This window comes from Lentinus tigrinus, assembly GCF_003813185.1.
Source record: "Lentinus tigrinus ALCF2SS1-7 unplaced genomic scaffold L226scaffold_3, whole genome shotgun sequence".
In the NCBI taxonomy this organism is placed as follows: Eukaryota; Fungi; Basidiomycota; class Agaricomycetes; order Polyporales; family Polyporaceae; genus Lentinus; species Lentinus tigrinus.
In genome coordinates this window covers 831297-853187 of record NW_027137912.1, presented here as the reverse complement: position 1 = coordinate 853187, position 21891 = coordinate 831297, and the positions used below count along the sequence as shown (strand labels likewise).

At 55.2% G+C, this 21891-nt stretch overlaps 10 protein-coding genes across 10 annotated transcripts; 4 read left to right on the top strand and 6 right to left on the bottom strand.

The window, feature by feature from the left end:
* Positions 1 to 70: 70 nt before the first annotated feature.
* L226DRAFT_542753 (uncharacterized protein) lies at positions 71 to 3722 on the bottom strand (the record flags this gene model as incomplete). The annotated part of the gene is made up of 7 exons (XM_067682145.1): positions 71 to 734; positions 793 to 980; positions 1047 to 1397; positions 1468 to 1512; positions 1573 to 1709; positions 1799 to 3240; positions 3310 to 3722. 7 exons carry the CDS (start codon positions 3720 to 3722, stop codon positions 71 to 73), a joined length of 3240 nt encoding a protein of 1079 aa, XP_067540590.1.
* Positions 3723 to 6025: 2303 nt separating this feature from the next.
* On the top strand, positions 6026 to 6996 carry L226DRAFT_500269 (transport protein particle complex subunit). The gene is made up of 4 exons (XM_067677760.1): positions 6026 to 6166; positions 6220 to 6417; positions 6491 to 6733; positions 6794 to 6996. The coding sequence occupies exons 1-4, from the start codon at positions 6098 to 6100 to the stop codon at positions 6911 to 6913; spliced, it is 630 nt and encodes a 209-aa protein (XP_067540589.1). The 5' UTR covers positions 6026 to 6097; the 3' UTR covers positions 6914 to 6996.
* A 170-nt stretch (positions 6997 to 7166) lies between these two features.
* L226DRAFT_566560 (mitochondrial 37S ribosomal protein uS13m) lies at positions 7167 to 7698 on the bottom strand (the record flags this gene model as incomplete). The annotated part of the gene is made up of 2 exons (XM_067683929.1): positions 7167 to 7598; positions 7654 to 7698. The coding sequence occupies 2 exons, from the start codon at positions 7696 to 7698 to the stop codon at positions 7167 to 7169; spliced, it is 477 nt and encodes a 158-aa protein (XP_067540588.1).
* A 186-nt stretch (positions 7699 to 7884) lies between these two features.
* L226DRAFT_542751 (XAP5-domain-containing protein) lies at positions 7885 to 9177 on the top strand (the record flags this gene model as incomplete). Its single annotated transcript, XM_067682144.1, has 6 exons — positions 7885 to 8163; positions 8225 to 8560; positions 8645 to 8743; positions 8803 to 8823; positions 8876 to 9070; positions 9133 to 9177. The coding sequence occupies 6 exons, from the start codon at positions 7885 to 7887 to the stop codon at positions 9175 to 9177; spliced, it is 975 nt and encodes a 324-aa protein (XP_067540587.1).
* A 204-nt stretch (positions 9178 to 9381) lies between these two features.
* Positions 9382 to 10715, top strand: L226DRAFT_188233 (uncharacterized protein). The gene is made up of 4 exons (XM_067672746.1): positions 9382 to 9632; positions 9687 to 9879; positions 9950 to 10199; positions 10254 to 10715. Exons 1-4 carry the CDS (start codon positions 9471 to 9473, stop codon positions 10411 to 10413), a joined length of 765 nt encoding a protein of 254 aa, XP_067540586.1. The 5' UTR covers positions 9382 to 9470; the 3' UTR covers positions 10414 to 10715.
* L226DRAFT_478540 (60S ribosomal uL24 domain-containing protein) lies at positions 10414 to 11468 on the bottom strand. The gene is made up of 4 exons (XM_067676800.1): positions 11158 to 11468; positions 10871 to 11082; positions 10741 to 10816; positions 10414 to 10688 (listed from the first exon to the last, which is right to left on the bottom strand). Exons 1-4 carry the CDS (start codon positions 11338 to 11340, stop codon positions 10686 to 10688), a joined length of 474 nt encoding a protein of 157 aa, XP_067540585.1. The 5' UTR covers positions 11341 to 11468; the 3' UTR covers positions 10414 to 10685.
* A 123-nt stretch (positions 11469 to 11591) lies between these two features.
* Positions 11592 to 13025, top strand: L226DRAFT_608989 (uncharacterized protein). Its single transcript, XM_067686001.1, has 4 exons — positions 11592 to 12423; positions 12481 to 12541; positions 12594 to 12661; positions 12713 to 13025. Exons 1-4 carry the CDS (start codon positions 11717 to 11719, stop codon positions 12726 to 12728), a joined length of 852 nt encoding a protein of 283 aa, XP_067540584.1. The 5' UTR covers positions 11592 to 11716; the 3' UTR covers positions 12729 to 13025.
* On the bottom strand, positions 12729 to 14051 carry L226DRAFT_188285 (uncharacterized protein). Its single transcript, XM_067672747.1, has 5 exons — positions 13820 to 14051; positions 13651 to 13740; positions 13461 to 13583; positions 13311 to 13394; positions 12729 to 13247 (listed from the first exon to the last, which is right to left on the bottom strand). Exons 1-5 carry the CDS (start codon positions 13946 to 13948, stop codon positions 12903 to 12905), a joined length of 771 nt encoding a protein of 256 aa, XP_067540583.1. The 5' UTR covers positions 13949 to 14051; the 3' UTR covers positions 12729 to 12902.
* A 98-nt stretch (positions 14052 to 14149) lies between these two features.
* L226DRAFT_478538 (cysteine proteinase) lies at positions 14150 to 18961 on the bottom strand. The gene is made up of 20 exons (XM_067676799.1): positions 18507 to 18961; positions 18364 to 18455; positions 18276 to 18314; positions 18145 to 18222; positions 17960 to 18087; positions 17809 to 17893; positions 17659 to 17754; positions 17522 to 17589; positions 17148 to 17468; positions 16898 to 17086; positions 16803 to 16844; positions 16525 to 16749; positions 16371 to 16458; positions 16084 to 16317; positions 15927 to 16026; positions 15427 to 15872; positions 15095 to 15363; positions 14957 to 15046; positions 14642 to 14894; positions 14150 to 14586 (listed from the first exon to the last, which is right to left on the bottom strand). Exons 1-20 carry the CDS (start codon positions 18934 to 18936, stop codon positions 14206 to 14208), a joined length of 3654 nt encoding a protein of 1217 aa, XP_067540582.1. The 5' UTR covers positions 18937 to 18961; the 3' UTR covers positions 14150 to 14205.
* A 1716-nt stretch (positions 18962 to 20677) lies between these two features.
* On the bottom strand, positions 20678 to 21732 carry L226DRAFT_608987 (uncharacterized protein). Its single transcript, XM_067686000.1, has one exon. The coding sequence runs from the start codon at positions 21593 to 21595 to the stop codon at positions 20744 to 20746; it is 852 nt and encodes a 283-aa protein (XP_067540581.1). The 5' UTR covers positions 21596 to 21732; the 3' UTR covers positions 20678 to 20743.
* Positions 21733 to 21891: the final 159 nt, after the last annotated feature.

The following is a 21891-nucleotide window of genomic DNA, read 5'->3' as shown; positions in this document are numbered from 1 at the left end:
AATATCACCAGCGATAATATACCTAAGGGGCAATATCCCAGACCCACGAACGATGGATCCTAAAACATTACTATGACGGCGGATAGTAGACCGCGCCTGGCGGTGGTACGGATACTGCTGCCATGGGCACAGGTACCGTAATGGGCGCAACGGACAAGTCGAACGGCCCTGGCGGCGAGTTCCCTGTTGAGTGCGACCGTGGGTCGATGGTGCCCATGACGGATGGAGTGCGTGTCTGCTGCTGGAGCAACGACTTGGCAGTCATGAGCACGTCGACCTCGCTCGAGAGTGGCCCAACCATGTCAACAGCTTGCGCTACGGCGGACTGAGTGGCGACCGAGACCTCCTTGACCGTGACGGCAGGAACAGTGCTAGCAGCGACAGAGGGAGGGTATCCTGATGATACGGCAGCAACAGTACGATCTGCGACCACTTGTCGCGCGGCTTGTAGCACCACTTGTTGAGCTGCGACCGTGAGAGCATTGGACTGGGCAACAGCTCCTTCCGGCACCTCTCCTGCCAGCTTGGAGCTGATAGCCTGAGCGGTCACCGTAAGGACATGTTGCTGCTTTGCCAATGCTCGTAGCTCCGGACCGGCATCGCTAGGAGAAGCGACGACTTGTGACTGCGCCTCTTGTGCAACGCGCTGAGCCGCAGTGGTCAGGACCTGAACGACCTGAGACTCGGGCGCAACCACAGGTGCCGCAGGAGCAGGAAGACCTCCGCGCAGGATGCTGAACATCGATAAGAAATCAGACACCAGGAGAGAAGGGCAAGCTCGGAACGACGCACCGCTGCGTGTTGGTTGGCTGTGGTACGCTGCTCACCACAGAATCACTCATGATTCGGCGCGGATTGTGGATGTCGCCCACCAACGAGGGTCGCCTCGAGGGGGTGAATGTGGAGTCGACGGCAGCCATGGGAGCAATGGTGATATGCACGGTGTGCGTCAGCACCTCCTCCTTCCCATCTTGAATGAACTAGATCCGAGGGTCAGAATCTGCGAACCAGCCACAGGGCCCCAACACATGTGCACAAGAACGCACCCTCGCCTCAACAGTCACGTCGCAGCTCTGCGCGTCCGGCGGGGGGATTCCGGTCAGCGAATCTTCCTTCCAGGACAGCCATGACGGTAGTGACGGCGAGCTGTAGCTGACCGGCATGTTGGCACGCGACGCCTGCGGGTCCCAAATCCTCGGTGTCCACGTCCACCGGAGCCCGACATACGCCACACCTGGCGGCGTGCCGGCGAGCTTCCGCTTGAAGGGCCGGAACGTCCAGCCGCCTTCGGACTTTTTTCCATCGACATGCCAGATGTGATTGCCTTTTGACTTCGACTTCTTGCCCTCCTCGTTGAACCGCGAGATGTAGGGCTGGTTCCACAAAAAGTTCCGGATCTATATGAAACGTCGGCGGGGGCGCGCCGTATGTCAGATAACATGCCGATGGCTGTTAGAACACACTCGCCTTTTTCATAGGGATTTTCTCTTCGGGAAAACCCTGCCGCGCGAGCTTCGTAACGTCGAGTTGTCAATGCCGTCATGCCGATTGTTCTCATCACGACAAGCTCACCTCTTCCAAGAAAGCATTCGTAAACGCTTGGATCCGAAACTTGAAAGGACGAAAGTCGGGGGACTCGTCCAAGCGCTGCATTTTCTTGGCCATGAGCGTCTGATGGATTGGCTCGCCCTTGGAATCGGTAGCATCCACTGTGGAGCACAAAGTGATATAGTTAGTTCGGCGAACACGGATGAAGGGAGGGCGGGCCCGGAAGACAGGACGCAGCACGCATACGTACGATTGGAGCAGATCGAATTCAAGAACTCAAAGAAAATGCGCTCGACGTCGGACCGGTACTCCTGCGGCACCTCGTTTCCGTGGCCTGAGGCCCCACCCTCGTTTGCTGGGGAAGTGCGGCTCATGCGCCGTTGCCCGGCAGAGCTACGCGCTGTTCCGTTCACAGGACCCTCGGCACTAGATATGCTCTCAGTATAAGAACCATCCATACGCTGTTCCAGGGATGCGTACTGATTGTACTGGTCGCCACTCTCATCATCCGAATCCCGCCCTCCCTCATCGTCCCCGTAATCTGGTGACGGCGCGCGGGGGCTATGCCGCCCAGACGTCGACGGCCTTGACTGCGTGGACTCGTACATGGTCGGATGGGTCACGGTCTCCGGCACATGGGCAAAAGGATTCCCGTGCAAACCCGACACTGAATGAGACCTCGAGGCACGTCCCAGTGTCGCCGACGCTGCATTCATAGGCGCCTGTTGCAGGTGAGTGGCATTAGTCGGCGAGTACATGGGAGTGGTATAGGACATCGAGGAAGGACCGGCGATAGGCACGGTCGGCGGCGGTACTGCAGGTTCATAGTTCAGAATCGCACCAGCGGACAATGAATGATGATGCTGACGTGGAACGGGGACCCGGTTATCTGGCCAGACGGTGCTCGACATGAATCCGGCAGCGGCAGCGGCGGCAGACATCGCGGCGGTCGTTGCAGAAGCGGGCGTGATGAAATCTGGTGAGTGCGGCATTGAAGGAACGGGGTCTACAGGGATCGCGGCCGCTTGTGTCGCAGCTGCTACCTGTTGGGCAGCATCTGCGAACATGCCAAGGGGTATTGAAGGCGGGATGCCGGCGGAACTGGCTGGTCGGGAACTGGGGAGCGGTGCGGAGGGTAGTGGAGCTGGGATGGGAAGAATTTCGCCAACAGGTGCCAGAGGTTGGGGGACAGCACTAAGCGGGTAGGGGTTGTAGGTGAAGTGAGTTTGAGGCATCATATTCGGCGCAACCTGCATGGGCGGCGCCTCATCCTGAGGCTCGAGTTTCATGGACTTCACCACCCGGTCGCCCGCAACCGATGAAGCACACCGTTTACGCGACTCCGAGCTGTCAGACATGGTATTGGGGTCCATGGAACCGCCTGACGGTAAGCCATTTAAGCTGGGAGGTGTATGCTGCTGATGTGTTGACGATTGTAGCTGCTCGACGTTCATTGCAGCTGCCACAGGAGCAGATACAGAGCCGGCATTAAGTGTGGCGGCCGAAGATGCAGGGCCTGGGCCAAGGGACGCGTTGAGTGAAAGACCTGCAGCTGCGTCGCCTAGCTGCATCGCTGCGACAAGTTCCGCGACGAGCAGGACATTTTTCTTCAGCACAGTCACAATCTCGCGCGCGTCGCCACTCTGTCCCATTGAGCAAGCCTCACTGCCGGAGTTAGCAGTCCGCGCGATGCTGTATAGACACGAGGAAAAGCATGGTCTCATTAGCGGTCGTCACAATGAAGGATGAGTCCAGACGCACTTCTTCAGCATGTCCCCAATAGCCATCAGATGAGCGCCACCAGGCACATCCTGCATTGCCTCGTCCGACTCTATAGAGTTCTCGAAGTCTGGCGGTGGGAACTGGAAGCCAGACTCGTGTCCGGTGGTGGAAGGTCTGCTCCCACTGGAGGAGAAACCGAGCTCTGAGCCTGAGGCGGTCAAATTTGCCGGAGAGGCTGCGGATCCTGAACGGCTCCGAGCAGCATCGTTGTTGTCTAGCGCAGAGGCAAGGGAGGACGGACCAGTGGTGAACGACGGGGTAACACCAGTTAATGCAGGTGATGAAGCATGCGAAGCACCCGTAGACGCTGAAGTCGCGCTCGGAGAGGAAAGCAGCGGATGTGACGGATCAACACTATCAAGGGTGGTGAGACGTGGATCCATTCCGTACATGGCGGCCTGGGCTTGGAGGTCCGAAAGGGCACCTGGAGAGGCCGACTGCGGTGGCGGGGGGGCGACGACATCCATGGAGGTGATGGTGTCTGGGGGCGGAGGGAAGGAAGACATAGGGAGGTGCATGTTCAAGGGGACGGCGGAAGCGGGGTCAAGCTGCTGCGAAAAGAGCGTGGGCGGCATAGCTACATGCATATGAACAGCAGGGTCTTGAGGTAGAGTCGGGTCCGGGAGGGGAGCCGGGACGAGCGAAACGAAAGATTGCGGGTCCGCGGGAGGGTACTGTTGGTACTGGTGAGGGTCGACTGCAAGTGGGGGCGCGGACTCTATCTCTTGCATGGAAGACATGACCGGGGCAAGAGGCGATCACGGAGCGCCGCGAAGGAGAGTGGAGGTGTATGGCGGGTCGATGGACGAACGGAAGAAAGGAAGTATGGAGAGAGCAGGGACGTAGATCACAGCGAAAAGAAGGGGAGTTGATCCTCGGTCTGGGAGGATGGTGGTTTGCATGAGAGCGGGATGGAGAGAAGGTGTAGCACTGACCTGAACGGGCGAGCAAAGCTGGGCTCGCAAAGTGAGGTATCAAGACAATCGGAGTGGGCGGAGAGTATGGACTTGAGTTGGAGGAAAGCACGGCTGCCGGCATGCACGAGCGAGTGGCAGAAGGAAGCGGGGGAGGAGGGAGGAAGGCAGCGGATGGCGAGTGTGGCCCAGAGACGCGACAGACACGAGCAGACTGCAGTATCCGAGTCCGAGTCGAGACTTGCACAAGCTGCCCGAGCCGCTGCCTCAAGGCGCACGGCCAAAACACGCGCAAACACCTGCCTTATTAACCACTCCGCCATCCCTCCGTCCCTCTCTCCGCCGTTGCCCCCGCTGCATCAATCACGCCTATTATCGCCATCGCACCCATCCATCGCTCGAGCGAGCGAGCCCAGGGCACACCACCCACCGTGGCCGACGTTTCGTTTGCCTTTTGCCTTTCTCCCATCACTCGCCAGCCCAGCGACCGCATCATAATCATTCAGCACCCGGCGTCCCAGGCTTTAAATTGCGTACCGTCCGCCCTTGCCACGGTACCGGCGGTCCACCGTCCAGGGTTCCAACGTCCAGGCAGACATTCATCACGCGCGTTCCGCACCCAGTACTCTACGTAGTGTCGCGGTATGGTATCGACTGCAATCTTCTGTCTCGGTCCGCCCCATATCCGCACCATCGACCATACTCAATCCGTCGGATCGTCTGCATCATATTTCGCCTCTTGCGCCTGATCTGCCACGATACATCCCTATCGTCCGGTCATATGCCCTTCCGCCGATGGCCTCAATCCGTGGGCATCCTTCCCTTCTTGTCACCTGCGTCTCGCCCCGTGTCCTCATTGGGTACTCGAGGATCCAGCAGGCATGTTTTCTTCCTACGCTCCTTCGGTCGTGGCCTACTTCTGTTTTTTCCGGAATTCGAACGCGCTCTCCCCAGCCGCTCAACCCTCACTGGCACCCGCCCGTCGCACAAGTATCGCCGACCACGCATGTAGCTTCGTAATGCAAATAGCATCCCTGACGTCTGCTTCCTCGTGGATCAGTGAGAGATTCTAGTCTTCCATCATCTCACCAGCTCGCCCTCACGGGTACCAGTAGTCTGGCCAGCCCTCCTGCGTCTTCCACTAGTACTCCGAAGCTGCCCCCTATAGACATTTACCCGAGGCTTCCACGCCAGTCCCTCCCTGGCAGCAATCCGCTCCCAGGTTCCTGAATTACGTGTAACTCAGACTGTAAGAAATCCGGTTCCGCTCTTCCAGCGCAGCGCCGACGGAGGCGCATTGCCCGACAGATAGACGCTCATTGTGGCCAGACACCCGTATATGGTAAATGGGCTTGCTTATGCCCTTATGAGGAAAGTCTATTCAACATCCGCTCGCTTTTACGAGCGGCCGCATTTGTTGCTGTCGGGAAGAGGGAATGATCATAATCCGCATGCTCACGGGTGTCAGATGCTGCATACGCATGGCGCTCTTTCCAGTCATCCATGACGCACACTGTGCATAGATAGCGTCTGCTTCTCACCGTGGCGAGCTTCTTGCTACACCAAAGCTAGAGTGTCGGAAGAGACACCCAAATCTAATTGAGAGTCTTCCCCACGTATGAATGCATAGCACACTTCGTGCATCACTCTCATTGCCGTCCTCAGTAGGTTGCAGCATCGTCATATGTATTGTACGTTCTGTCAATGCGCCTACGGCATACAGCGTATCAGAGAAGCGCTCAAGAAGCATTCAGGTGGGCGCCAACGTACCTCCACCGCGACATCTTCGCCACTTCCCCCTTGTTCCTCCTCGCAATCGTTTACCTGTGCATCTTCTGAGAGAACCTGAGCGTATGGCGACTACAAGCAAACAGTACAAGGCGATAGGCGAGGATCTATGGAAGGGCCGCACGGAGAAGATTGTAAGTCTCGAGTGTTCACAGTTACGCTGGGATCCTGACGTGCTCAGGGATAGAATGCAGAACTCTTCGCCTTCACATACGGCGCCCTCGTGGTGCAGCTCATTCAGGACTATGAGGACTACGCTGAGGTCAACAAGCAGCTCGAGAAGATGGGCTATAACATCGGGACGCGGCTGATCGAGGACTTCCTCGCACGCAGTGCGCTGGGCAGGTGTGCGGACTTCCGGGAGGTTGGCGAGGTAGTGGCGAAGGTGCGTTTTCTATTGGCTCTGCGCATGTTGTCATGTAACGTGTAAGGCAGGCACTGACTGTATGCGCCGGCAGGTTGGCTTCAAGTCCTTCCTGAATATCACGCCCAACGTATCGCACGGTGCCCAACCCCCTGCGTCATCTCCGACACGGACGAGCATGCCCCCGCCGCAGGCAAATGCTCCCGGGACAAGTTTCACATTGACGTTCGAGGAGAATCCGTTGGCAGAGTTCGTCGAGCTGCCAGACGAAGCACTTGAAGGAGGCTTGTGGTTCAGCAACGTGCTCTGCGGTGTGCTCAGAGGGGCACTTGAAATGGTACGTCCAGGCTACCACCGATCCTCATGCAACTCAATCGAGCTGGTCTGGAACGCGCAGGTGCAGATGCAGGTGACTGCATCGTTTGTGTCGGACGTCCTTCGCGGGGACGAAACTACCGAGATCCGCGTCACACTTGTAAAATACCTGGAAGAGGAGGTACCCGTGGGTGACGACTAGACTACGATATCGCAGTATGGATGTACAGTAATGTTCTATGATACGCGCCGCCCTGCAGGGCACCAGGGTTCGACGACGACGACATTCGCGGGTGTGGGTGCAGTCTGTTGGGGTCCAGGGTGCAATCGGTACGCACAGTACCAGCACTATGAACGCGATCAGCATCTCGCCCATTCGGACAGCCCCTCCCTCCTGCCGGGCATATACGGCAGGCAAAGACTCACCAGCAACTAGGGCACTCCGGCTAGCGCATTCAATTGTACCGCTCGACCCTGTTGAGCTTCCTCGCCGTCCGCGCGTTGCTCTGTGTGTTCTGTCCCCTGACCGGTAGATGCATCGCGTGCCGCCGTCCGACGTAGCTGCCGATCATACGCTGGTGCGCGATGTTCTCCCGCATCTGCCTGCGCAGGTCCGACTCGATCTTAATGTCTCTGAGACGGTCGACTGGCTGCGCGACCTCCGCCTGGGGTGCGGGTTGCGACAGCGGCGGGGGCACATAGTCTGGTCCTGCGAGCGCGTGTGCGGCAACCGGAGGGGAGTTTGCAGGTGAAGACAGGAAGGCCGTGAGGGCTGTGACCTGGGACTGGTTCAAGTTGCGCACACGAGCGCGGTCGTGGATTTGCACGCGTGCGCAAAGGCGGAGGGCGGTTTTATTCCCGATGCCATAGAAGTGCGTCAAGGCATGCTCTAGGTGGGTCAGTACCTTTGTCGAATGCCCTCAGAACAGCAGAATGACGCACCTTGACGAGCTGGTTTTCAGGAAGAAGTACGCCGAGGATATGCATGGTGGACAAGGACTCCCAGCCAGGAGACGTGCAGACAGCGAGCAGAACCAGGCAAAACCGGTGGCAGCGGAGAAGAGTGCGCTTGTGCGGGCGCTCATGACCGTTACGCGGGCTCAGCCAGCGCCTAGCGGACATCCGACCCTTGTCTTCCGTTCGTCACCTCACACTGCCCTCGACTCCGTCATTATGTCGACAAGCAAGGCCGAGGGCCGCCGCGAGGATGCGCTTGCCAAGCAGCGCAACCAAATGCGCGAGGAGTTCGAGCGACAGAAGCAGAACCTTATCCAGGAGACTGAGAAGGCTCGGCCGTCCTCGAACCGTTTCGTCGGACAGAATGACTCCATGGAGGACACGCTCAAGCAAAGTACTGTTGGTCTTGTCAGGCTCGAGGAATTCCAGCAGCGCAGGAAGGAGCTGGAGGAGGCGAAGGCCCGAGAGGCCGCACGGACAAATGAACTCAAGTATGTCAGGGATTCTTACGCTCGTGACTGCGCACCGGTCGTGTGCCGGGTCGGATTGCTTACAGGACGTGGAGGGGTTGTTTAGAGAGGAGAAGAAAGTGAAGAAGCGTAAGAAAACCGCCAAGTCCACGCTGTCATTCGCGCTTGACGACGACGAAGGAGATGAGAACGGGGATGTATCGCAAGGTGGCGAGGAGCCACCAGTGAAGAAAGCAAAGTCCCGGAAGAACCCCGAGGTTGACACGTCGTTCTTGCCCGACCGCGAACGCGAGGAACAGGAGCGCCGCGACCGTGAGCAACTTCGCCAGGAGTGGCTGCGCCGGCAGGAGGAACTCAAGAAGGAAGACATCGAGATCACGTACTCCTACTGGGACGGGAGCGGTCACCGGAAGAGCGTCATGGTAAGTCTCCTGTCCTACGCCGTCCCTCCCGCAGGCCTGACCACGTAGGTACATGCATGTGGAACACCCATCCCCGTCGGATAGTGCAAGAAGGGCGACACCATCTCCACGTTCCTCGAGAAGTGCCGCCAGCAATTCCCTGATCTTCGCAGCGTCAGCGTCGACAATTTGATGTATGTGAAGGTGCGTCTCGGTTTTCAAACTACCTTACGTGTTGGAGCACAAGTTTACTTTATATTCAGGAGGACCTGATTATCCCAGGTGTACGTCAAGTTATGCTTTTATGAACCTTCGCTGTTCTCATACCCTCAGCAGCATTACACGTTCTACGACTTTATCGTGAACAAGGCCCGCGGAAAGTCCGGTCCCCTATTCAACTTTGACGTCCACGACGACGTCCGTCTCTTGGCGGATGCCTCTATCGAGAAGGACGAGTCCCATGCGGGGAAGGTCGTCGAAAGGAGCTGGTATCAGCGTAACAAGCATATTTTCCCTGCTTCTCGGTGGGAGGTACGTAGTATTATCTGTGAACAAGCACATGATGCGATGTCGGACTTATTCCCTCTCTGCAGGTTTACGACCCAGACAAGAACTATGGGAAGTACACCATCGCATAGACACGAATACTGTAGCTATCTGCAGCAGATATTCTTATGTCCTGTAATACTATACCATGTTTTTCATATGCGTGCTTCTCCCCCTTTTATCGATTGTGTATGCAGTCATATGGTTTTGCTCTGTGTGGGTGCCGAGTGAGTTCAGTACTTGCATAAGGGCTCTGGATTCGGTGTGTGCATGGGCGTCTGTGTTGCCGCTTTCATCGGCCTTGGAGCTCACGTCGCCTCGTAACCTTGACTTTGACTTTGAGGTCAGACCACCAATCTAGGCACATCTTCACTCACGAGTCACTATGTCTGGTACCGGCCCTCGAGAGAACATCTTCCCGACGCGGATGGCGTTGACCAACACCAAACTCCGCCTGAAAGGAGCTCAGACAGGACACTCGCTGCTCGCCAAGAAGCGTGATGCCCTCACCACTCGCTTTAGGGCCATTCTCCGGAGAGTCGATGAGGTAGACATGGATGTGTTTGTCGGTTGAACTCTGTGTTGATCGCTATGTATCCAGGCAAAGCGGAAGATGGGGCGGGTGATGCAGCTCGCGTCGTTCTCCCTTGCGGAAGTCACGTACGCGACGGGCGACATCTCCTATCTCGTACAGGAGCAGGCAAAGTCGGCTTCATTCAAGGTGAAGGCGAGACAGGAGAATGTATCGGGTGTCGTACTCCCTGCATTCGAGGTGGACAGGGTCCCAGGTTCAGGTGCGTTCATATTCCATCTTCAAGAGTTCTCCTCCCCTCACGACGGGGCCACACTGAAATCGGTATGCAGACTTCAATCTCACCGGTCTTGGAAGGGGAGGACAGCAAGTATTGAAGGCGAAGGAAGTCTATGCAAAGGCGGTGGAGACATTAGTCGAGCTCGCCTCCCTCCAGACCGCATTCATGATTCTCGATGAAGTCATCCGTGCGACCAACCGTCGAGTCAACGCTATCGAACATGTTGTGATACCCCGACTGGAGAACACGATCAAATATATCACGAGCGAATTGGACGAGATGGACAGAGAAGAGTTCTTCCGGTGAGCATGCCCTTGACCGCCTCGAGAGGGGACATATAATGATATGGTTTGCAGTCTCAAGAAGGTGCAAGGCAAGAAGAAGCGCGATGCAGAGGCGTCGGAGGCTCTCCGCAAGGCTCTGGGTGCGCAGGAAGAAGAGGCATCCGCAGCACCGGACGTTGCAGGTGGAGGCGGCGACCTCTTGGGAAGCAAAGATGAGGATGTTATCTTTTAAAGCAGAGTCCTCCCGTACGACTTCGACACTTTTCCATGCCTTTACGATTTCGAATGCAATACCCATCGTCTTGTACATACAACAAACTCGCACAGAACGTTCCGCACTCTCTCGGACCCTGGACCCCTGGGTAGCTCGACATCGCATATGGCGGCGGGGCGGCCTGAGGCCTATGTGGCATAACATATGCGTAGAAGGCATACATACATGGGTAATTTTGCAATGCAGATGCGACGAAAGCCAGATGAAAGAAATGCAGGAGGGCCAAAAGATCACTGGAAATGAGACTGTCAGACTAGTGTCATCGATACTTGAGAAAACACGCACGTCAACCATCTCGACGTCCTCGCCCGCCGTCTTTGGTGCGTTCGTCTTCCTGTCCTTGCGCTCGAGGATTGCCCGCCTACACGGATGAGTCCACGACTGCCTTACCAGTGAGATCGCAATAAGACCGTACCTGTCCTTGTCCAGCTTGATGTTCGTGATGACGACATTGCTGGGGTGGATGCCAATGGGAACGGTCGCACCGTTCGACTTGTCGCGCTGCACACGCTCGACGTGGATGACCCACTTCTTACGGTACACCTGCGTCACCTTGCCCTCCCGACCCTTGTACTTGCCCCGAACGATCCGGACCTCGTCGTCCTTGCGAACAGGTAGTGAACGGGTCTATTAACAGCATTCGCGTGACGAAGGATCCAATGAGCATTCTCTGCGGAGTTATCGTGTATGTATAGGACGTACGTTGTACTTGCCGCGGAGCTCCTTCGCAAGCGAAGACGACATAATTTTGCGGCGGACGGAGGAAGGCGCAGCGAAGTGCGCCTTGCGCGACTTGCGCCGAGAGGAGGAGACGTCTGGACGTGGGGGAGGACATATTAGCACCAGTGAACTGACGGTACACACCACATCCATAACAGATTCCATCCATCCAGCCTAATGCACCCCTTCAACGACCATGATCCTTCTCCAGAGCACAACGACAGCATTCCAGGCTGCAACGGAATCGCACTAACCAGGGTTGAACTTCATCTTGAGGGTCTTGAGGATGTCGGCGGTAACGATGGCAGATTTGTCCTCCTTCCGGAGGCCAGAGCTACAGGCGCTGAAAGGACCGTGTCACGCGTCACATGTCACATCTGCGTCCCCGCCCGAAGCGCCCGTTGACGTGACCTCATCTCCAACTCATCTCCCCCTGCGAGTCTCCAGCTGTACTCACAACTCTCCTTTGACAGTACTTTCAATCTCTGTTGCTTGCATCTACTCTCATATATTTCTGCTACTTGGTGGCTCGCTTGACCTGATGTCTTCTGAGAAGGTTCGCTCGACCAAGCTGAAGTTCAAGGGTGAGAAGACGAAGAAGAAGCGCAAGCACGAGGATGGAGAGGAAGGTCCTAGCAGGAGGCGGCGCAAGGAAGAGGATGACGAGGCCCCAGAGACATGGGTCCTGCCTGAGTCTGCAAACGAGATCCGTGGACCCACCTTCATCTTGCACCCTTCAGACCCTTCACCAATCTGTGTCACCTATGACTCAACGCGTGGTCGCATTGTCCTGCATTCCGTCGACAAGGACAAGGCGGAGGATGCGGAGACACCCACTATCCTCGAGCGCACTCCTACAGAAGTGTCCCAGGTCTGGGTCGTAACTCGGGTTGCTGGCTCGCCTACGATCAACATCCGGACAGGTGTTGGTGAGGGCAAGTTCATCTCCTGCGACAAGCACGGGCTGGTATCTGCGGATAGAGAGGCCCGCGGACCCCAGGAGGAATGGACACCTGTCGTTTTCCCTGACGGCATGGTCGCGTTCCAGAATGTGTACGAGAAGTATCTGAGCGTCGACGAGGTCGCCGGTGGTCAGCTCTCGCTACGTGGTGATAGCGAAGAGGTTGGCTTCGGGGAGCGATTCTGGGTTAAGATCCAGAACAAGTACAAGAAGGAAGCGCACGCGGAGGAGAAGAAGCGCAAAGACGGAATGATCGACATGTCTACAGTAGACGAGGCTGGCACAAAGTGCGTGTTATCGTTGGTGCAGCGGCTAATGCAATATCTAATGACGCTTACGTCCAGTAAACTATACCAGGCGTGGGGTGCGGGCAAGTCGGTGGTCTCTGCAGATGACAAGAAGGAGGTACGTACTCCGTCCTAACAGTGTGCGTCGATGAGTCTAACCTCGCGAGTAGCTCAAGCGTGCCAAGAAAGAAGGCCGTTTGGCAGAGGCTCTGCTTGACAGACGAGCAAAGCTCAAGAGGTGGGCTCAACCTTGCATCCCGTTGCCGCCATTTGACTCATACTTCCTCAGTGATCGGTTTTGCTAGGGTTGTAACGGATATGTGTTGTACTTCTATCATTTGCGGTGTAACAATGTATAACGGCATTGACATCTACTCAACTGCAAGTGTTGCTTGGGCTATCTACACCATGCTGCCATCCAGGACCCTCGAGTTCTTCTATATTACATCCGGCCTCTACTTGAACATTTCGGTGCTCCCTTATACAATCTTTTCCATGCCGTCTGAGATGATCTTGAATTGCAGCTCCGTCAAATTACCTTCCTTCACCCATGTGTAGATCCACCCCCGCCAGTTCTCCATGCATCGGACACTCCGCAGCGTAGTCCTACCCGTGATTCCATATCTGACGAACACGGGCAGGAGAAAGCTCAGATCCTGGGCCAGATCGCGCAAGAATTGAAGAACGACTTCGTGTTCAAGCAACTGTTTGTCGACCACTGTTGCTTCAAACATGGTCTCCGGCGTGTTGTAACGAGAATCGGGTACGGGTAGGTTCTCTTTCTGAGACCTGTGCACTCTTGTGCTCTGCTGAGTGACGCTGCGCTGTAGGTCAGAGGTCACAATTAGTTCTCCGTGATCGTACATACAGGCGGTCTGTCAACGTACGACCGCTTTGCTGGGCTTCCGCGACTTCGACCTTGTATGCGCCCCAGAAGGCTCCCTGTCACCGACGGTCTGCTTTATTGTTCTCTACAACGAGTACAATTAATCGCATGGGACATGTGCGAGGATCGAGCGTTGCAAACAGCTACGTACCTGAGTCGCTGAACTTGACAAGCCTCGACCGCCGGCGCGTCGGAGCTGACGATGCTGGCCTATCATGACTTTGAGGGGCCAGTCGTCCTCGTAACACTCCAAACAATTGTATCTTCGCTTCACCTACGTAACAAAGTTTTCAGCAAGGAAAGCCCGGCCCTACTGCGGGGTCATAATGCATAATGCATACCTCCTCAATAACAGTGAATTTCTCCTCAAGCATGTTGCAGATGTCGTCTCGGTAGGGGAGGTAGCGATCGCAAAGGGACCCAACAGTATTCTGCAAACGATGTGGAATTATCAGCAAGAGTCAGAGTCACGGTACGTACCAGCTCGTCGAAAAAGCTCCTGATGCTTACCACGATGTCAAAATACAAGGCCACATCCGTGCGGCTGCCAGAGAGCTTCATCTGGTCGGCAAGAGAAAACCCTTGATCAATGGCAATGATACGTCGCGAGACGTTTGCAGGCTTGGAGATCAATTTCATGACGGAACAGTAAGAATGGAACAGGCAGTGGGCGTGAAAGCTGTCTCATCCGTTTGTCATATAGAGATGCAGGCAACTGCCCGCGAATGGCTTCCTGCGAGCATGTGCTGCAGCACACACCCTGCACGCCGGGACAGGGACAATACCGCATTATCTACCACTATCTCTGACTCTTGCAATCTACGGCATACCCGATTGATTGCTCGCACACGAACAGCGTCACGATAATGACAGACGGAGTAGTAACCCAAGAAATATCACGTAGAATTGGGCAATGGCGTTTCGCACATGGCGCACGCCAAAGTTGCAGCATCATTCACATACGTACATGCCGGGCACGCATTCGACGGAGGGATTGCCGACTGGCTCGATGATTGGATCGAAGTGAAGGAGGATCCCCCGAGAAGCGTACCACCGAATGCCTGACCCTCCGTCCGCTTCTTCTTCGTCCCGTTCACAGATCCGGACTCCACCTCAGTGTCTGAGAGGATGGTGAGGTCCACGTTCTCCTCCTTTAGATCGAGCAAATCGTTCGAAAGGATACCGAGGGAGAGCATTGTAGCGGAGCTGTCATCCAACTCCTGGCCACGATAGAACAATCGCTGTGAGATGACGGGTACCCCAAGCTCGTCATTGAGCTGCGAGGTAAACGATATCAACATAATACCGATTGAGGATGCGTGAGCCACATACCATGACTTTGAGGTCCTTGACGGACATGGCTTTCGTGATGGTGATCTTGCGTCTCTTGCCATACTCCCTGACCTGTCGTATGCGCTTCGACTTGCGAGACCCCTCATTTTGCCGTTTGCTGTACGTCATTAGAGTGGTCTGACCCTGAGGAGCAGGTTGGGGGAGCTCTTCCATATATGTTTGCGGGGTGGGCACGGGGTCGTTTGGTCCTAGCACACGAACGGTGATCTCTGTCATGTCAAATGATGTCCGTCTGAAGAAAGATGTCACCGAAGTTCTACTACAAGGAATGCGACAACAGGGCAGACAGCTTACCTCTTCAATCGACATTCTGCACAGATGTCGATTTCATGAAGCCATTGGCCCCCTGTGTTCTCCACAGCGATGAGAGGGCCTCCAGAGTACCTGAGAAGGGTCAGTGAAATTGCAACCTCCACAACAAGTCACACATACAACTCCTGCAAGGCATCCCAATCACTCCGCTTAATCATCGTCATCGACGCGTCTAGGTCTCCACTGACGTTGGGATCGAATGACAATCGCCCGTGCTCGCAGATATACTGGGAATTGTCAAGCGTTTCTGGGCGGGGGACCTCGCTGGGACGCATAAGCCACTGTCGCCATGATCGTACAAACTGAGACGGGACGACAGCGCATGGAACGTCTTCCAGAAGAGCGTTGTTCCCATTCAATGCATTGTCATGCATATGCTTGAGTCTCGCCTAGAACCACGTACATGATCGTTTAGAATAGGGCCTCAACGAAGATTCCAATGGTGACCACACCTTTTCTTCTTCCGCTTGCTTGCGGTATTCGCGCTTGTCCTCCTTTGATATGTGTAGAAGTGCCTCACAGACGGCGCATGGTTCCGCACGAGTCGAGGGCGGCTTCCACGCCGGGAAGAGCTCGTGCAGTAACCCATAGGCTTCTGCAGATATTCGTTTACGGGAAGCAGTGTTGGTAGCAAGTTGCCCATGCTCGCAAACGACGTCTCGAAGATAATCCTCTGCGTCTGGCGGCGGGTCTGGGGCACCTTGCACATGCACCTTGGGCTTCGCAAGTCGCCAGTCTACCAGTGGATGATCAAATGTGGAAGATGTACAGGCTATGACAGCTGACGAACCTTTCAGCCATGCCTTCGAGACATGATAACCGTCCCCGTCGTCCCCGACAGCCACTACTTCGTCGAATCGAGAAACCAGACGTGGATGTTCGACTTGATATAGCTTCTCTGAGATGCATTTCGTAAGTCCCACGTCATCGTAGGCATATTGCTCTAAGGTACCTTCGAATAGGCGCGTTACACAGATTGGACAGACATCTGTGGTGCGGAACACTGGTGTCAGCCGGCACCCGTCCTCATCTAGGATACGCGAGTAGGCAGTCTGTTGAGATAATATTAGGTACGGGTGTGCGCCAGTGAGGATGAACCAGCTACGTACAGCCTTGATGACCTTCATATCGCCGGCTTTTCCAGGGTCTAAATGCCCATGATTGCAGACGATATCCAAGGTCGATATGGAGATGGCGGATGGACCCTCTCCACTGGGCACCGAAGCAGGCTCCTCCTTCGGTGGGGGTTCTGTGGCCGGTGGGGGCGTATTCTTCGCCTTTGGCTTCGCTATGTGCCGTAATACCCACGCTTCCAAGGCTTGTCGGCTCAGGACGACACCATCCTAAGAGCAAGTCAGCACAATCAATAACATGCCCACGGCTGAGCAGATATCACCTCGTCGGGAGTCGTCAGATCCCAATGACGATAGATGTCCATAACCGTGCTTCGTATTCGGTGGAACCTTGCTTTCGCTTCCTTCTCTCTACCATACGAATCACGATGCTTAAGTACAGTATCTTGGTGAGCACGTGCGAGACTATCGCCGTACCGTTCCGAGAACTCTTCGCAAGCCTTGTGGTGTTCAGCATTGAGCGACTGGACGACTTCCGTTGCTCGAGCAGGAAGAACGGCATCGGCTGCCATAAGGGTAGTTGTGGAGCCTGCGTCCGAAACAGCACCGTTTCCGTGCGCTTGTAACCCATTTGGTGTATGACAACCCTTGGCTCCCACACGAGCGTAAACGAGCATGTACGCATCCCGTGATGAGATGTAGCTGCCATAGGTATCAGCAAGGGAACGCGCGGAAGTGTGTTGCTGCGTCCTTACTCTGGGCCTTCAACCTCACTCTTCTGCGACGGCGCCGGGTCCCTGCACGAGTCATGAGCAAGTACACCGGGAATTATAAAGATAAATTGTCTCACTCGACGATCTCAACTTCGCTGTCACTATCATCAATACGGCGACGCTTCTTGGGTGGGCGAGCCTTAGGCGCTGGCGGCTTCTTACTACCCTTGCCGTTCTTTGCACCCTTCTTCAGATTGTCGACCTTAGGCACGATGGAGTCAATCTTGGTGACCGTTTCATCGTTGAACTGATACCATCCCTGGTTGCTGAGAGAGGGATGTCAGCCGCTCAATACCAGAGGATCTGAAAGGCACAAGAGTTACGCACTGCACATCGAAGACTTGGGCCTCGTAGTGCCCGTGATATGCACTAGCACCTTTGTGCAAGAGGATGCCCCGTAGCTCGTAGATATTCTGACACTCCTCCGCGTTTATCTTCTTGTACTGCTTACGTGTCTCTTCAGGGCCGATGAATCTGTCCATGTCGATGAACGTTGGGAACATGATTGTCTGCTTCGACTTCTTCCGCTCCATGGTCGAGATATCATACACGAAGCGTAGCAAAGAGAAATGAAGCACCGGAGGCAGTTCTCGTAGCTCCGTATATCGCTTCGCATTCTGCAGGCTATCGCACTGCTGACAGTAGTACCTGAACGAAATGGGGGTGAGCGAAAGTATAGCTGAGCAGAAAAGAGCGCTGACTGGTTGTCACCCGTCAGAATTTCCGGTTCCAGAAGAGCAGATAGTCGATCCTCCAGGGTAGCACTGTTCTGCATGAACGTTAGATGAATGCACGATGTCTTCGGAAGACTCAGACAGAGGGTATCCACGCATCTCACCTCCAGATTGACCTCGATCTCAAGGAAATCCGAGTCACGTTCGGAACGCCGTTGACAGTTCTGGCACACCGTGTTGTAGACCTGTTTGCCTTGGAACTACGAGCGCATCAGCATCACGTATATCAGTAGAAACATCCTCCGTAACCTCACTTGGTTGGGGATGAGCGACTTTAGTTCCGGGCTCTGTTGCTTCCTAAACTCAGTGTCGAGATGAGCCATAAAGAGTTTGGAAAATCTAGTACGGAGAGGTTTGTCAGATACGCATTCGCAACATGTGCCCGAATAGTAATACGCCACGCACTCCTGAGCGTCTTGCTGCTCTGTGGCGCGCAGCTTCAAACTCTCTACCAGCTTTACAGGATTGAAGGCACTCAGAGCGCTCTGTTGCATGGCAGCAAATGTGACTTGCAGTTGGAAGACAGGTGACTCCTGGGAAGGTGACCTGATGTGAAATGGAGTCGCAACGTAGTCAGTGAAAGGACGGACCTCGAATGGGCACTGTGCGTCTTGGGCGGGCTGGCAATTATACACACCCTTGCGGAAGGGTATGTCCTGAAACCACACCTGTGCATGCATCGATAAGTATGGTACTTTCACTCATTCCCAAGGAGGCATACCTGTAGATATGCGTTGGCATAGCATGTGGCACCTAAATTCTGCGCAAGTATAAGCGTCAGGCCGCGCAAGTATGAGGAAGCAACTCACTTTGAGACCTATGGGAGTCTGACCATCTCGTGTATCCAGGTTTGGGTTATCTCCAATGCTGTTGGCTTTCATGTACGCCTCGTACGCCTCGTCTTGCACCAAGTCAAACACTTTCATCAGACCGGGAGTATACCGAGACTCACCAGCATCTTCCCATGCGTCCTGTCCAAGATAGTTTAAGCAGTAGGGGTTGTGTTTGCACGTCCTGTGACTACATGTAGGACCCTCGTCATCAGATATTATGATGACATCGTCGGCCGTCCCTGCTTGGGGTGAAGCGTCCGTGTGACCTTCGGACTGTTTGACCTGAGGAGACTCCGACTTCTGCTTTGTGGGAGACCGACGTTTCTCAGGGTACTTGTTCTTGCAAAGTGGGTTCGTGCTGGTACCAGAGAAACCACAAGTCGCCATACGATGCTGGTCAGTGATCCCGGACGCGTCTGTCACCTCCGTCCCGACCCAGCCCCAAGCAGAGTAGGCCGCGTTGCCAGTAAGCTTCGTGCGTTTGAGCCTTTCGCCAGCAGAGAGACCGGATGGACCGGGAGAAACGCGGCGAGCGCGCTTTGGGGGCATGGACGGGGACGAGTATGGTGGTTGGTGGCAGGGAGAGGCTTCAAGCAGTCGCGCCGGTGGCTTCAGTCTGCACCTCCGTTCCGGGCGTTTGCTGTGCGCGTCGCGTGAACGTGATCAATCTGCGAGCGTGCGTTCGCGGCAGCTTCTGCTCCTTCCTCTTCTCAACCAGCGTCGACTATGGTATGTATGCCGGCCATGCAACTTCTTGAACTCCTCATTGCGGCGTTGGAAGGGGGATCGTGGAGTACATAAGTGCTTGACACCGTGTTTTTCCAACGTAGGCTGTTGTTATCCGTCGCAGTCTCGAGTCCACAGTATAAGCTCTACTATCAAATCAAGCTAAAAGGCCGCGGTCTGCATGCATACCGGGTGGGCTTGACATCTGCGATCGAGCTGTTGAGACAACTGAGTCTATGCCAGTGGCTCTCATACAGCGTCATATATCAATTTGAAGATGTGACGAAGGTGAAGATGGCCGTGGTTCGTTTCTCTACCTCTTACTACCAACATCCGCGGTATCCCTCTCCTAGCAAACCATCTTGTCGCTATCATGTTTTTGTGGACCTTTATTCTTTCTGGGACGCTTTGCCTGACACTGTTGAACCCGCCCTATACCGCCATGCTCGTCTCACGGTCTATACTACATGATTCTCGCCTTCTACTCCCCACAGCCGTACATCCACAGCTAGCTCGCCGAGTACCGGACGCACACCTTCTGCCTCAGTCTCCCTGGTTGCCTCGCTCCAACCAGCATAACTATCTTGCACTTTCAGGTCCACCACACGGCGAAGCGTCTGCCGCACTCGTCCGAGTGCCAGGATCGGTCTTCCCAGTCGCCGCCTCTGGCCTGCCGACGACTTTGCCATGGACCTGGTGTCACCTCCTTCTCCACATCATCTTGTGTTCAGTCTCATGCGGCGCACTACTCTGTTCAGTGCTATTCGCTCTTATTCTGATGGTCGCGTGCTGGATCATCAACAGACTCCGCGTGCCTCAGCCTGGCTCACCTGCCTTGGAGTTTGTTGAAAGTTTACGCAAAGAGGTAAGGATCCTGCCACGCTACGGACTCTTGTGTTGACGTCGGACATGCGCAGATCCGCGGACAAGCACTCACGTCTAGCAGTTCGTTGGATGGCTTGTGCAGTGGATCGTCGTCGAACAATAGCGATACGGAGTCCGACATCGTACCAACTTTCTGCGGTCTAGCGATCTTCGACGGACTAATCATCGTCACTCAAGCGGCGCTGGACACTGTGCCCGCGGTGCCCATGCGTCTTCACCCTCCGAGTCCACCCCAGTCGGACGACCTGGACTTGCTGCAGGTCTCCTCTCACGGACTAGGTGACGATGAGATACTGTTATCTATGCGTCCGTCCTAACGCATTCACCCGTTAGGAGGCCTCTAGTGTTGACCATGAAGATGCACAGACGACTCAGACATTCACAGTCCCGCCTTGGAGATTCAACATGGAGAAACCTGTGATCAAGCTCGTCTTTATTTAGTATTGAAGTGAACATGTACATTTGCCTCGCTAGGTGCACGAAGTCGCTATGTTCCTTGGAATGTTATGTTTCTGCAACTGGTTTGACATGTAGTACTTCACAGCCTACACGAGTACTACATAGGTCGATGTTGCAATGGGTCGCATGTATTGACGTCTAATCTCATTGGTAGTTGCCGTGGATTCGTCAGAGGTTCGCCCTTATAACCAGGACGCTGAAGCTATTGTTCGAATATCGAGGTGTAGTACATGCTGTGGATAGTCAAGGCAAACGACGGCCGTAGTCCGAGTCGATGCAACGACCCTCAAGTATCCCACCGACGCCTTATCCTTGAACATGCTCTGTCCCCCAATGGCTGGTCTAGCTCCTCGAGTTGTTTCAAGCGATCCCTCTCCTCCGCCACCTCCCGTAGCACATAGCTGACCTGCTGCGCGACCGTGCTTGACTGCTTACGGGCCAGGGCATTGAGCTGCGTCTTGACCTGCAAGTTTTCCACCTCCAGGGCCTCGCATCGTTCCAGAGCTGCGATCGCCTTCGCCTTCCAGGTATCGTGCTCGCGAGTGAAGTCGCGAAGCTCGGTTTCAAGCAGGAGCTTCTGTCTCGAGACGTAGTCGACCTGCTCCGCGAGGTACTTGCCTGTCGCGGCATGCAACTCTTCGGCGTTCTGGCGCAGGGTGCGCTCCTGCTCGAGCGCGGCGATGACAATCGCTGTCTCGCAGCCGGGCTGGGAGGAGGCTTGCAAGAGAGCCTGCTTGAAGAAAGCGACTTCTGCGCGGAGAGAAGCATTCTCGTCTGCGAGGGTACACTGCGCGTCTTTCTTCTTGCGGAGGAGACCGTCGACAATGTCGCGCAACTCGGTTTCAACGTCGCGTCCGGAAGCAGATTGTGGAGTGGGAGAAGATACGTTCAGGTGTACGACGAAATTCCTCTGTTGTCGAAGGTCCGAGCCGGGAGGTGTGGAGATATTGATAGGAGGCTCAGCCGGTATCGGGAGGGTAGGTGACGAGCAAACCACATCGTCGATAGATATAAGGTCTTCGACTACGCTGGGATATTCGGACCGCAAGGTGAGCAAGTGAGCGCAGCTAGAGTCGTCCGTCGCTGCAGTCAAAAGCAAGGAGGTAGCAGAGCTGCTCGTAGAAGTGCCAGTAGCCATCGTGGACCCGAATGAGCTTGGATTCGTACCGCAAATCCTCGAATGCTCTGGAGGCTGGCAAGGTAAGTGTTGACATTGAGCAATCGTGTCAGTCAGCCTTTCCGGTCTGGATAGAACCTGAGGTTGACAACGGTCCTGACTACATGGCTCTTTCCTCAAGACTCCTGTGGTGAAACCCGCAGATCAGGATAAATAGCATTGCTGAGTGCAAGTTGGGACAAGATGGACCAGAGTGAGGTGAAATGAAGAAGTGACTCTGATGGTCGGGCAGAGGGCAGAGCTTGAGATTCAGACCC

Coding starts and splice junctions, on each gene's coding strand:
- L226DRAFT_478538 (XM_067676799.1), bottom strand. CDS start 18,936: ATGCCCCCAAAGCGCGCTCGCCGCGTTTCTCCCGGTCCATCCGGTCTC. Junction 17,894..17,959: donor GAGCAGCAAGACGCTCAGGA/GTGCGTGGCGTA, acceptor TCTCCGTACTAG/ATTTTCCAAACTCTTTATGG. Junction 14,895..14,956: donor GCAGAATGTCGATTGAAGAG/GTAAGCTGTCTG, acceptor ATCTTTCTTCAG/ACGGACATCATTTGACATGA.
- L226DRAFT_608989 (XM_067686001.1), top strand. CDS start 11,717: ATGTCTTCTGAGAAGGTTCGCTCGACCAAGCTGAAGTTCAAGGGTGAG. Junction 12,424..12,480: donor GTAGACGAGGCTGGCACAAA/GTGCGTGTTATC, acceptor GCTTACGTCCAG/TAAACTATACCAGGCGTGGG. Junction 12,542..12,593: donor CTGCAGATGACAAGAAGGAG/GTACGTACTCCG, acceptor CCTCGCGAGTAG/CTCAAGCGTGCCAAGAAAGA.
- L226DRAFT_500269 (XM_067677760.1), top strand. CDS start 6,098: ATGGCGACTACAAGCAAACAGTACAAGGCGATAGGCGAGGATCTATGG. Junction 6,418..6,490: donor TTGGCGAGGTAGTGGCGAAG/GTGCGTTTTCTA, acceptor ATGCGCCGGCAG/GTTGGCTTCAAGTCCTTCCT. Junction 6,734..6,793: donor TCAGAGGGGCACTTGAAATG/GTACGTCCAGGC, acceptor TGGAACGCGCAG/GTGCAGATGCAGGTGACTGC.
- L226DRAFT_188285 (XM_067672747.1), bottom strand. CDS start 13,948: ATGAAATTGATCTCCAAGCCTGCAAACGTCTCGCGACGTATCATTGCC. Junction 13,741..13,819: donor CCTTGTATTTTGACATCGTG/GTAAGCATCAGG, acceptor CATCGTTTGCAG/AATACTGTTGGGTCCCTTTG. Junction 13,584..13,650: donor AATTCACTGTTATTGAGGAG/GTATGCATTATG, acceptor TTTGTTACGTAG/GTGAAGCGAAGATACAATTG.
- L226DRAFT_188233 (XM_067672746.1), top strand. CDS start 9,471: ATGTCTGGTACCGGCCCTCGAGAGAACATCTTCCCGACGCGGATGGCG. Junction 9,633..9,686: donor TTCTCCGGAGAGTCGATGAG/GTAGACATGGAT, acceptor CTATGTATCCAG/GCAAAGCGGAAGATGGGGCG. Junction 10,200..10,253: donor GACAGAGAAGAGTTCTTCCG/GTGAGCATGCCC, acceptor TATGGTTTGCAG/TCTCAAGAAGGTGCAAGGCA.
- L226DRAFT_478540 (XM_067676800.1), bottom strand. CDS start 11,340: ATGGAATCTGTTATGGATGTGGTGTGTACCGTCAGTTCACTGGTGCTA. Junction 11,083..11,157: donor AGCTCCGCGGCAAGTACAAC/GTACGTCCTATA, acceptor TGCTGTTAATAG/ACCCGTTCACTACCTGTTCG. Junction 10,817..10,870: donor ATCAAGCTGGACAAGGACAG/GTACGGTCTTAT, acceptor TCATCCGTGTAG/GCGGGCAATCCTCGAGCGCA.
- L226DRAFT_608987 (XM_067686000.1), bottom strand. CDS start 21,595: ATGGCTACTGGCACTTCTACGAGCAGCTCTGCTACCTCCTTGCTTTTG.